Raw genomic sequence first — 10,792 nt, 5'->3', positions numbered from 1 at the left:
AGTTTGTCTTCCTGTCCTTTTCTGGAAAGACTGGAGTTAACCGGTAAGCTAGTAAGTAATTATGCGATGCTGCTTGCCTGAGTGGCTTTGTGGTCATAGAAGCTCAGGAAATGTCTTACCTTAGTGTGAAGGTCACTTTTTCAGAACTTAAAATGGATACATTTCCCCAAAATTGTACTTTGTTGAGCTATTTCTACTGCTGAAGTATCCATCACATACCACAGAAGAAGCCAGACATAGCAGTTCGTAAGATTTACAGTGGCTTTTGCTTATGATTACCCCAGATGTTTGGGCATGTCTGTATGATTTATGAAATTCTAATACGTACTATGAATTTATAAAATACTGTTACAATGACACCACTGCATCATTATTGTTTCTTTGCCAGTATGTAGTCACCTCTTTGCACAAGAGGAACATGGGCTAAGGTTGCAGGCTGGACTAGTTACCAGGGATGGACACTTCTCTTCTGCACTCCACAAGATGAAAGCTGAGATGAGTCCACCTACTTAGCAACAAGAAGGAATGACTATAAAACTTCGTATTAGATTAAAGTTGGCACATACAGACATAAAAGTAAAAAGCATTCAACATCCTGTGGGTTACAGTTCCTCGGGAATATAGTATAAGATCTCTGGTTACTAGCCCAACAACAAAATAACCTTTTGCTTATTACACAGAATTGAAGGTGCTTCAGATGAGTGCAGGAATCTATATGAAATCTCCCAAGAGCTGCATACACCCTCCTCACCATTTTCCAGACTCTCAGAAAAACTTACGCTGGAAGAGGAGGTCTCTAGTCCAACCCATCATTGATAGCAGGACTAACTTCAGAGCTTCAGGGCCTTGCCTGGGCTTTATGATAAATGCAGAATCACAGAATCATAGAATCATACGGGTTTGGGTTGGAAAGGACCTTAAAGATCACCTAATTCCAACACCCCTGCTGTGGGCAGGGACACCTCCCACTAGACGAGGTTGCTCCAAGCCCCATCCAACCTGGTCTTGAACATTTGCAGGGAGGGGGCAGCCACCACTTCTCTGGGCAACTTGTTCCAGTGTCTCACCACCCTCAAAGTAAAGAATTTCTTCCTAATATCTAATCTAAAATCTCCCCTCTTTCAGTTTGAAACTGTCACCCCTTGTCCTAGCACTACATTCTCTGATAAAGAGTCCTTTCCCACCTTTCCTGTAGGCCCTAGGTCTCCCCAGAGCCTTCTCTTCTCCAGGCTGAACAACCCCAACTCTCTTAGCCTGTCCTCGTAGAAGAGGTGCTTCAGCCCCTTGATCATCTTTGTGGCCCTCCTCTGGACCTAGTGGAGCAAGTTCATATCTTTCTTGTGCTGGGGATCCCAGAGCTGAACACAGCACTCCAGGTGGGGCCTCACCAGAGCAGAGCAGAGAAGGAGAATCACCTCCCTCGACCTGCTGGCCACACTTCTCTTGATGGAGCCTAGGATTTGATTTGCTTTCTAGACTGCAACCGCACATTGCTGGCTCATATTCAGTTTTTCATCCACCAGCACCCCCAAGTCCTTTTCCACAGGGTTGCTCTTGATCCACTCATGGCCCAGCCTGTGTCTGTGCTTGGGATTGCTGCAACCCAGGTCCAGGGACAGAGATTATGGCACTTGTTCCAGTGCTGACCTGCACCCTGGAAAAAGCCCAATTGGAAATTCCCTTGTTGCAATTCATGTCTACTGTCTCTTGTCCTGTCACTGTTCACCTTTCTGAAGAGTCTTGCTCCATGTACTCTCTAGCCCTCCTTTAGGTATCTCAATACAACAGTTAGATTCCTTTCTTAGCTTCCTCCTTTACAAGCTGAACAAACCCAGCTTCCTCCACCTTTCATCATATGCCATCTCCACCAGTTCCCCAACCACCTTTGTGGAAGGATCTATGTGAGTGATATAGGACTTTCTGAAGCAGAAGACCACCCTAACACATCAGCTAATCTTCTTCCACAACTCCACCTTCCCTAAATCAAGCAAGATTTATTTCTTATCTAAGACAATAAAGTTTGAAAAATAAAGCCCTGAGGACAAGGGAATGAAAGGATTTTGAAGATATGTCTTCTGTTCAGCATGATTCAGAAGTCTGAAGTCCTCATTGCTGGTAATAGTTGGTCAATGAGATGCAACCATCCCAGAAGAACTTAACAAAGGCTCTTAGGCAGAGAGGTGAGGTAGCACAAGTTACAGCTCGACAAAAGCTGGCAGCATAGTGGGTCAAAATGTGACTAGACACTTGATTTAGGGAGTTTCAAGGAGAACTAGGTCTAGACTGAGAAGAAGAAAGGTGATACACACACAACAGAACATTGCACAAAAGGCAATTTGGACATTCTTTAATGCTGTTAGATATAATGAACAATACAGGAAATACATCAGAAACCAGGCTCTGAATCTACTCTAGGAACCAACAATTATTCTCTCTTGTCTTCATTGAAATCTCCCTGTCAGGTGGGGCATGGCTAGTTCTTCTCCAAGTGGGAAAAAATGGGATAGAAAAAAAATGAAAGGAACCAGAAGGAGACTCTTTATCCAGAATAGCATCTTCCTCTTACGCTACTATGAGCAGAAGAAAGAGAAGTTCCCTTCCCAGACACAACGACATTGGGAGAAACAGATATATATTGCTGACTCTCCACTTAGCACAGACACAATGAGTAGGCCCGTTATATACACAGAGTGAACAGGATCACAGCCAGCCTGAACACGTAACTGTCACATTTAGAAAGGGTGACTGTGTTGAAAGGAGAAAGAGCTAATCCTGCCAATCTTCTGCATCCTCATGCTTGCTCATGGTCTCTGTAATCCAGTCCAAATAACGCACTACCTTGGTATAAAGACCAAAGGTACCACATCTTGGTCCCCAGGAGATCAGCCCGGCTACGTAGTACCGTCTGTCATCAAGAGGATCTTGGATAGCATAGGCTCCACCACTATCCCCCTTACAGCTGTCCTTGTCACCTCCAGCACAGATCATATTGTCAGTGAATCGGTAAGCACTGGAATCAGCAGAGCCCTCTGGTTTCACAGATCGGCACTTATCCATGTCCACCACAGGAATCTGGGCCTTCCAAAGATAAAGAGGCAGTCTTCCTCTCTCTCTCTGGCCCCAGCCAGCAATGTAGCCCAGAGTCCCTTCTTGTGGCTCATACTCAGGTGATTTACCAGGAAGACAGAGGGGTGAGATGTTCGGGCCCATCTTCACAGGATCCCTCAGCTTCACTAGTGCAATATCACTATCAAAATCAGTCCTGGTTTCTATGGTCTGCTTCTTCCAGTCAGGATGGATGAATGAAGCCTCTGCGATCAGCTGCTTGGCCTCCCAGTACAGAGATTCTCTGCCAACATTAATTACCCCAGCATACATGTTGGGCTTGTCATATGCCTCTAGCACATGAGCTGCAGTCATTACCCATCTTTCAGAGATGAGTACGCCACCTCCTCTTGGGTAATCGAAAAACACCTGCCAGGGAAAGTTGCCCTTTTCTGCAAGGGTGCCTCCAAAAATCTTTGCTTTCTCTCGGATGGGATTACTTGGCACCCCACAGACTAAAAGACAAGAAAAAAAAAGAGGAACCGGATGGGACAATTAGCAGTTACAAATATGGGGTTCTTTGGTACTGCTATAAAGCCCATTAGTCCCCTCCTTCATCTGTCCTCTAAATAATTTTTGATTCTGAGTAATGGATGTTTACATTCTATGTCATAGAGTTTGCAACTAGTACTTACAGAGAAATTCAAGAAAATTCAAGCAAAACTACTATTAACATTCAAATTAGGCTGAAAACACTAATTCTCAAATTCTTGTTCTGGAAAGCAGTTGTCATCCTGCCAGTGTTGGGCATGTCAAAGCTCACAATTTAATTGCATTCTAGTTAGCATTTTTCCTTTGCTGAACTATGTCCTGCAGGTGAAGGGACTGTCTTTGACTGAGTTTGGAGTAGTGAACAGGCATGCTGCCTCCTCTAAGAGGGTAAGCTGAACAATGTGCAGAATACATGGGATTTAAAATTCTTTCTATCAGCTGGAAGTTAAGACCCAGCCATAATTACCAGCAGTCAGGAGCAGGAGCAGTACCCATGAACTTCCCTCCTCAGTGTCTCCCAAGCACACAGAGAGGATGAGAAGGTCTGTGACAGGGATCTTGCTTGGGCTTTCAGACACAGTAAGTGTATCTGAATACTGAAGGACACATTAAAATTTAAGGATTTAGGTTATGACTTACAGTGAGACCTTTCCCTATAGTGCTGCATCTGAAGTGCCCAGTGGACAGCTGGGCACTACCCCCAGGAGAGGTTTGAAGAGAAGCTACATCTCTCAGCATAGTTTGGGAGGGACCAAACTAAGAAAGGTCCAGCACTGTCGGACATCTCTTTTCACCTGTCAGTCTTTTTGCTATCTGCAATGCAGACAGAGATCTAAAGCACTGAACAACTTGAGAATGTGCACACTCGAAGGTGGGGAACCTAGTGCAGAAACACACGCTGATACTTGAAGAAGTCCTGTTATACCAGATTTCTTATTATGTTGCCCACTTTTGTTTCCAGTTTCTTTCTGCTGCCTCATCTGACCTTTCTTTGGGTCTCACAGCTTTCAGAAATACCCTGTCCAATGTGACTCAAACAACATAGAAAGGGTCAACTGTACTTTCAAGCTTAACAGTTTAAAAACAGAGAGAGGAAAGAAGCAGTGGTCTTCGTATGCCATGTGTACATATACACAGGTTTTGGTAGTACCTGGGACACATTTTGGTAGCTTTGTTCCCACCTCTTCATTGACCCATTCTCCACTGGCCGAGCACTGGTACACAGCTTGGAAAACACAAAAAATAGAGTGCCATAAGGATACAATCAAGACAAAGAGAGGGCAAGTAGCATTACTGTGTACAATGATGTATCAACCTTCTCATTTCCAAAGCAAGTACAGCTTGGTAAACATTGCTGAGATCTCCCCAGAAGTACACAACCCCACCATGGTGCTTCTGCCTCTATTTTGGAGTGACCTCTCTAATAGATTTCTGGAGTCCTTTACCGCTCCACCAGAAGTGTGTGCTAGATGTGACAAAAATCTCTATGGTTTACAGACCAGGCAAATGGAAAGAAGACTTGCTGATGCATTTAAGGTCAGCAGCCCAAGTACAGACATTATTAGACTGTGTCAAGCACTAAGGCAACACAAAACTACTGCCTGCAACCCCACATCAATAAGAACTTTTTCCCAATCTTGACCTGATGGGATATAATCCCAGTCTCATAACGATGCCAGTACCATTCCTTAGGCCTTTGATCAAAGAAATATGTTTGTGTAGCAGAGGCAATGCTTACCATCCCCTTTGCTTTTTAGGGTATAGTAAGGTGCATCACATTGATACTGGAAAGCAGCTTTGTACAGAGGCTCACGAAGTTCAGAGATGTATACAGCTTGAGCATTGTCAACAGGAGTGGGATCACCACAGTTCACAGCTGTAGAAAAGAAACCAAAATGATCAAATATAATCAAAGGGGCATCCTCATCCAACAGTATGATCATTCTATATGATGGGGAACCACTCAGCTCCTCTGGTCCCTGTAGTCATCAGCACCTGCTTCCTCTGTCCCTTCAGCATCCCATAGTGGATCTAGAGCCTAAAGGGTCCATTCCCATCTGCTTCCCACAATACAGAGATGGGTCACTTACGAACACAGCTGAAATGGGAGTTGCTCCATTCCCCGTTGTCCTGACAGCTGGAGTGAAATGCCATGATGCTGTCTCGTTGCTACGGAAAAGAACACATGATCCATATAAGTCATTGGCCATTAAATATATCTGACACAGGCACTCCAGTGGAGGGTCCTCAAAATGCTGCAGTGGCTGGAAGAAGTTTTCACTTACTACAGCTGTGGTGAAAACTTTGAGTCCTCAAAGGTCCTCAGGACATCTGATAGAAACTGGCATCAGAAAGCTGCTGAGAGGGCCAGAGAGGATATATGCTTTTTTATGTAACTTACCCTCACAATTTCGTAGCCTTCCACACAGGTCACCTTCACACTGTCCTTGAAGATATACTTGTCCTTCTTTGGGTCAAGAACAGAGTTGGGGATGACACTTGGGGGACACGTTATAGCTTTGAAGAGATAGGTGGAAATCAGTGATTAACTGCTTCAAGATTTACCCTCCTTCCAGCTCCCAACTTCTTTCCCCCCAGTGATTATTTTCCCTAGTAAATAGACATCCTCTGTTTACCTAATACCAGCAACTGTAAACATGTTAACATAGTGCTGTACCAGGAATCTGACCTTGGACAAACTTTCTCCCTAACTCAGCAGCAAAGGGAACACTTTCCCAAGTGTTTACTCACGATCCCCATAGTAGCGTATTTTCCAGCCTTTGTGCTGTACTGTGTGGTCTGTCTGGAAGATTATGTCAAGAATGTTGTTCCTAGTTTTGATTTCAGGAGGACCTGGGAATTTGCTGCCACAATAGGGACCAAAATGCTGCTTTCCAGAGACAAGCTGGGAAAATTACAAAACAGAAGAAATAAGAAATACCAAATGCATTCAGAGAGATTCACATACATATTCAATATATACAAATTCATATATATTCCCAAGAGCTTTAAAAGGCAACACAGTTGAAAATTAAGTTAAGCAGTCAGATGGTCTTCTGAATATGAGGAGATTGAGGGGGAGTTCCGAGCATCCTGACTCCCTCCCTAAGCCCCACACCTACTGTTAAACTGTCGTGGCAACTCCCATTTGAGTCGGCTGGTTCCACGTCGAAGTCCCTGCTACGTATGGTCAACGCCACAAAGTAGCCTGGCCTCAGAGCCACTCGGTACTCACACCGCGAGTTCTCTGGGTACTGGTTGGGATAGTTGGGGCTGGCAATCTCCCCTGATGGCTCAGTGAAGACATTTCCACTGCAATTCACTAAGATTAAGGAAGGAACACAGGTAGGATTCAGAAAGAAAACGGTCCATGTTATGAAGCTGGCAAGCTTTGCCTCTTCCACTACACCCCCAGTCTCTCCAGTCATCTACATTAAGCATGTCACAACACTGCGTCTTTCCAAGAAACTGAAACCAGGGCCACTCTCTATCCAATTAACCAGGGACTTCAACTTCTAGTGGACTTTCTTTTTACTGTCCATTTGCAATTTAGGCCCCCTTCCCTCATGCTCAAGTCCTCATATTACACTCCTTTCAACATGTACCATTTGTGACTTTGCAATGTTTTGATTCAAGCCAAGCAGCGCCTTGGCCATTTTTGTGTCTTTATTGAACTGCCCTGTTTTGTCAGAAATTAAAAGATTCACAGATAGCAGTATGCTAAGAAGGTTTTCCTTTACAGTCTTTCAAGAATGTAATTTAGTAGTTTCTTAATTCTCTTGACACAAAAAAAAGAAGAATGTTAAGAATATGTTAATAGAAATTTCAAAAATCACAGTCTACTGCCAGCTCAGATTTGCACTGGGATGTATTTTTTCCCCAAAATATACCTGTCTCAACTGGTTGAGAAGGTTGATAGAGAAGATTTTCTATTCAAAGTATCTCACTTAGCCTAAATTTGCTTTTGACCACCACTCATGTAGATCTCTTACCTCCACATGTCTTCTCATCCTCATAGAGGAAATAATCTGGTGGACAGGTACAGAAGTAACCTCCAATATAATTATTACAGTAATGACTGCAAGGTTCCTCCACAAAATCTGTGCACTCATCCAAGTCTGCAAGTGTGAAAAGATGAATTATCCAAGATTAGGAGAGGGCCCTACGGGCAGGAGGAAGATGACAAAGTGAAGCAAACACTGGTGGACAACAAGGAAAAGGTATCTCTAAGACAGCATTTATACTAGACATATTGGAAAGCAGTCCTGTCTGCTGGGATCTCTTTTAAATAAAGCAGTCTCATAAGGAAAACCCTTCTGTCAGCTTTCCTCCCCTGCTAGCCTCGACACTACAGAGATTCAGAGGAGGCTGTTTTAACCTTACCCACTGCAACATAGTAGGCCGCAAAACCAGTGAAACGCTCCTCATTGGAAAAGTCTGATTGGAAGCTGATAGTGAGGGTGTTATAAGGGACATGAAATTCCTCCACAATTGAGGAGCCAGGGGCACGAGGTTTCTTCCGCCCACAAAGCATGCCTTCAACATGGCCACCAGACAAGACCTGCAGAAGAATGCAGAGAGGTCTTATGTCATTACTGGAATATGTGTAATTGCCAACACTTGCGACTTTCAGCTTACATGTCTAACAAAAGGTCCCTAAATTGCATGCATTTCTCACAACATTCAAGCAGATCTCCCAGGGCACAGCTATGTCACATACCTAGCAGGAAGGACCAAGGCTGCTGTGTCATCCACCGAGCTGGCCAAGGGTGGAAAACAACCAGCCAAGGTACACCTGAACGGAGCCCCTAGACAACCAGTTTCATGACACTTGTGAGACTTGAGGAGTGTTCCCTCCTACTGACTTCCCAGCTGTAAAATACCTGTCTTAATTTCTCAGACACAAATTAATCCAGAAAGTTCTGTTAACAACCTTTCCTCAGGCCCACTTGTACAAAAAATCAACACCATGGTTCAAAACGGCAAAACCAATTACTGACAGTCTGCTGAGCAGTCTAACAGGTTCACCGGTTTGTTGCAAAAGGACAGATGTTACTACAGCTCCCAGCAGAGTGCATCCATTATACTGTCCCACCTTGGTCCTTCTCCAAGGTCTCCTTCTGGTGCTGCACCTGATCTTATTGCCCCTTTCCCCTTTTCACACTGCACCTGATCTTATTGCCCCTTTCCCCTTTTCACACATAGCTGCTGCAGGATAGGATAGTCTTATTTCTGTTTGTTTGTGTGGAACTGCTTCATCTTTTGTGCCTTGCGGGACAACACAGAGGACAGCTAGTAAATCTCTAAGTTTTAACAAATCTGTGGTGTGTAGATCACAGAAAACTGTGGTGCAATGGACAACAGCAGTTTATTTGAGTGCCCACTATCCATACAGAGATCCCTTGATGGTTTTTAACCACGACTTCCAATCAATTTCTGACTGCATTAAATCATCTGTGTACACTCATGGATTAATTCTGAATAATTTCAGGAACAGAAAAGCAACGCCCTAAGAAAACGGCCCTTTACACGTATGGTTCACTGGCTAAGAATATACCTTGCAATACGGAGGTATCAGTGATGGCTAAGAAGGTTTTTCCTATGAATACAGGAGAAACATGGTGAGGGGGCAGAGATGGGACACTGAGTTGGCAGATAACGCTCATGTGGTTACAAGGCAAACTCTAATCAATTTAGTGGCTGCTAGTGCAGATACACTCAGTCATTTGGGCTTCTTGAAGCTCAGAACAGGAAGATGTGTCTATCTCATATTCCAGCCCTGAGCTTTGTACACAGCTTTGCTGTTCTGTGCTCTAACACACCTCCTTGTCTTTTTCTTACTTGAGGACAGGAACAGTACCTTTACAAAGTCATATTCGCAGTTCTGTGATGGTTCAAGATCCATATGCACGAAATAAAGGCGAATGCCATACCCTGAAGGGACGTGGATTTCCCAAGATTTCTGCACATCATTGGGATACACCTGAGGATAATTGGGTGATAAGATCTCACCATACATGGAGGCTGCATCAGCCCAGACAGGAAGACAGAAAAAGATAAGGTACCTGAGAAAAGAGGAAAATAGGTGGCATTGCAGTAGTCTTTTCTGTCCGCATGAGCACACAGCCCCTAGTGAAAAACCTAGCCTTTGGCTGTACATAGCAAACAGCATATGTCTTGACTTTGGATTTTTAACAACCAACACTGGCTGTGTGTGGCTTGTCTTTCTCCTATGGCCTTTCACACATAAGGAGTACAACCTCAGTCATGCTCTCTGCTCCTCTCCAGCTCTATAAGAGCTGGTAATGCTGCAGGAGTGGAACACAAGGGTCTTAAGTGCTATTCCCTATTTCACTGCCTTGTTCTGGAGGCTACTTGGGCTATAGATACATTCAGATTTGAGAATCAGTACAGTGCTACAGGAAAAACACCTAATTTATAAAATTAAATTCTTAATAGTCCTGAGTTCTGCTTGGAGATTCAGTAACTCACCACATCTGGAAAAGGCAGATCTTCCTTTCTGAAAACTTTCAGGAATTGGACTTTGGAGTTACGGTCTGGGACAAAAAAAAAAAACAGTGTGATTGATTAACGTTGCTTATGTCTGCTAGGCAGGTCAAAGACCCTAAAACCCCAGCTTGTGGAGAATATGTCAGTGTTTTGCCTCAAAAGTAAGTTTACATTGCTGTTCCTCCCTGCATGCAGCAATAAGGGATGCTAGGCTCTGTACTGACAGAATGGAGAGATGATCACTATGTTGGTACTCACGTTCTCCCTTTATGACCATCAGCGTCTCCAAACACCATCCTGATGCACAGCAGTTAAGACAGAAAGCTCCCCCCCCCCCGCCCCCGGGGTACCAAATCCATTCTTCCCAGCACCTCAAAAATTACGCTAAGACCTGGGTTTGGGGAGTAGCTTATCCTGACCCTTCTAGCTGTCAGACAGCGATGCTCAGGAATATTTCCTTTCTCATTGCTAATGCTTGCAATATTTACCTTCTCTCCCTAGTTCGTGCCTCGTTTTCTTTTCTCTTCCCTTTTCTTTTCTCTCTTTCTCTTTTTCTTTTTCTCTTCCTGTGCACACCCTCCTCCAAACGTACCCACGGCTGGGGTCTGGGGAAAAGAGCTCTAATTCGCAATATCGCAGCGCCCCCTATCTGCGGGCTGCGGCTTCCCAGCCTTCGCGCTGGGGT

The 10,792-nt window shown here is 44.2% G+C and overlaps 1 protein-coding gene across 1 annotated transcript; it reads right to left on the bottom strand.

The window, feature by feature from the left end:
- Positions 1-2,766: 2,766 nt before the first annotated feature.
- C1S (complement C1s) lies at positions 2,767-10,403 on the bottom strand. Its single transcript, XM_086460743.1, has 11 exons — positions 10,366-10,403; positions 9,458-9,662; positions 7,981-8,158; positions 7,590-7,715; positions 6,720-6,919; positions 6,349-6,502; positions 5,999-6,114; positions 5,688-5,766; positions 5,336-5,473; positions 4,748-4,822; positions 2,767-3,560 (listed from the first exon to the last, which is right to left on the bottom strand). Exons 1-11 carry the CDS (start codon positions 10,401-10,403, stop codon positions 2,767-2,769), a joined length of 2,103 nt encoding a protein of 700 aa, XP_086316869.1.
- Between the last annotated feature and the right edge of the window lie 389 nt (positions 10,404-10,792).

This window comes from Leptosomus discolor, chromosome 1, assembly GCF_034619465.1.
Source record: "Leptosomus discolor isolate bLepDis1 chromosome 1, bLepDis1.hap2, whole genome shotgun sequence".
Taxonomy (NCBI): domain Eukaryota; kingdom Metazoa; phylum Chordata; class Aves; order Leptosomiformes; family Leptosomidae; genus Leptosomus; species Leptosomus discolor.
This window is presented reverse-complemented; position numbering and strand designations above follow the sequence as displayed.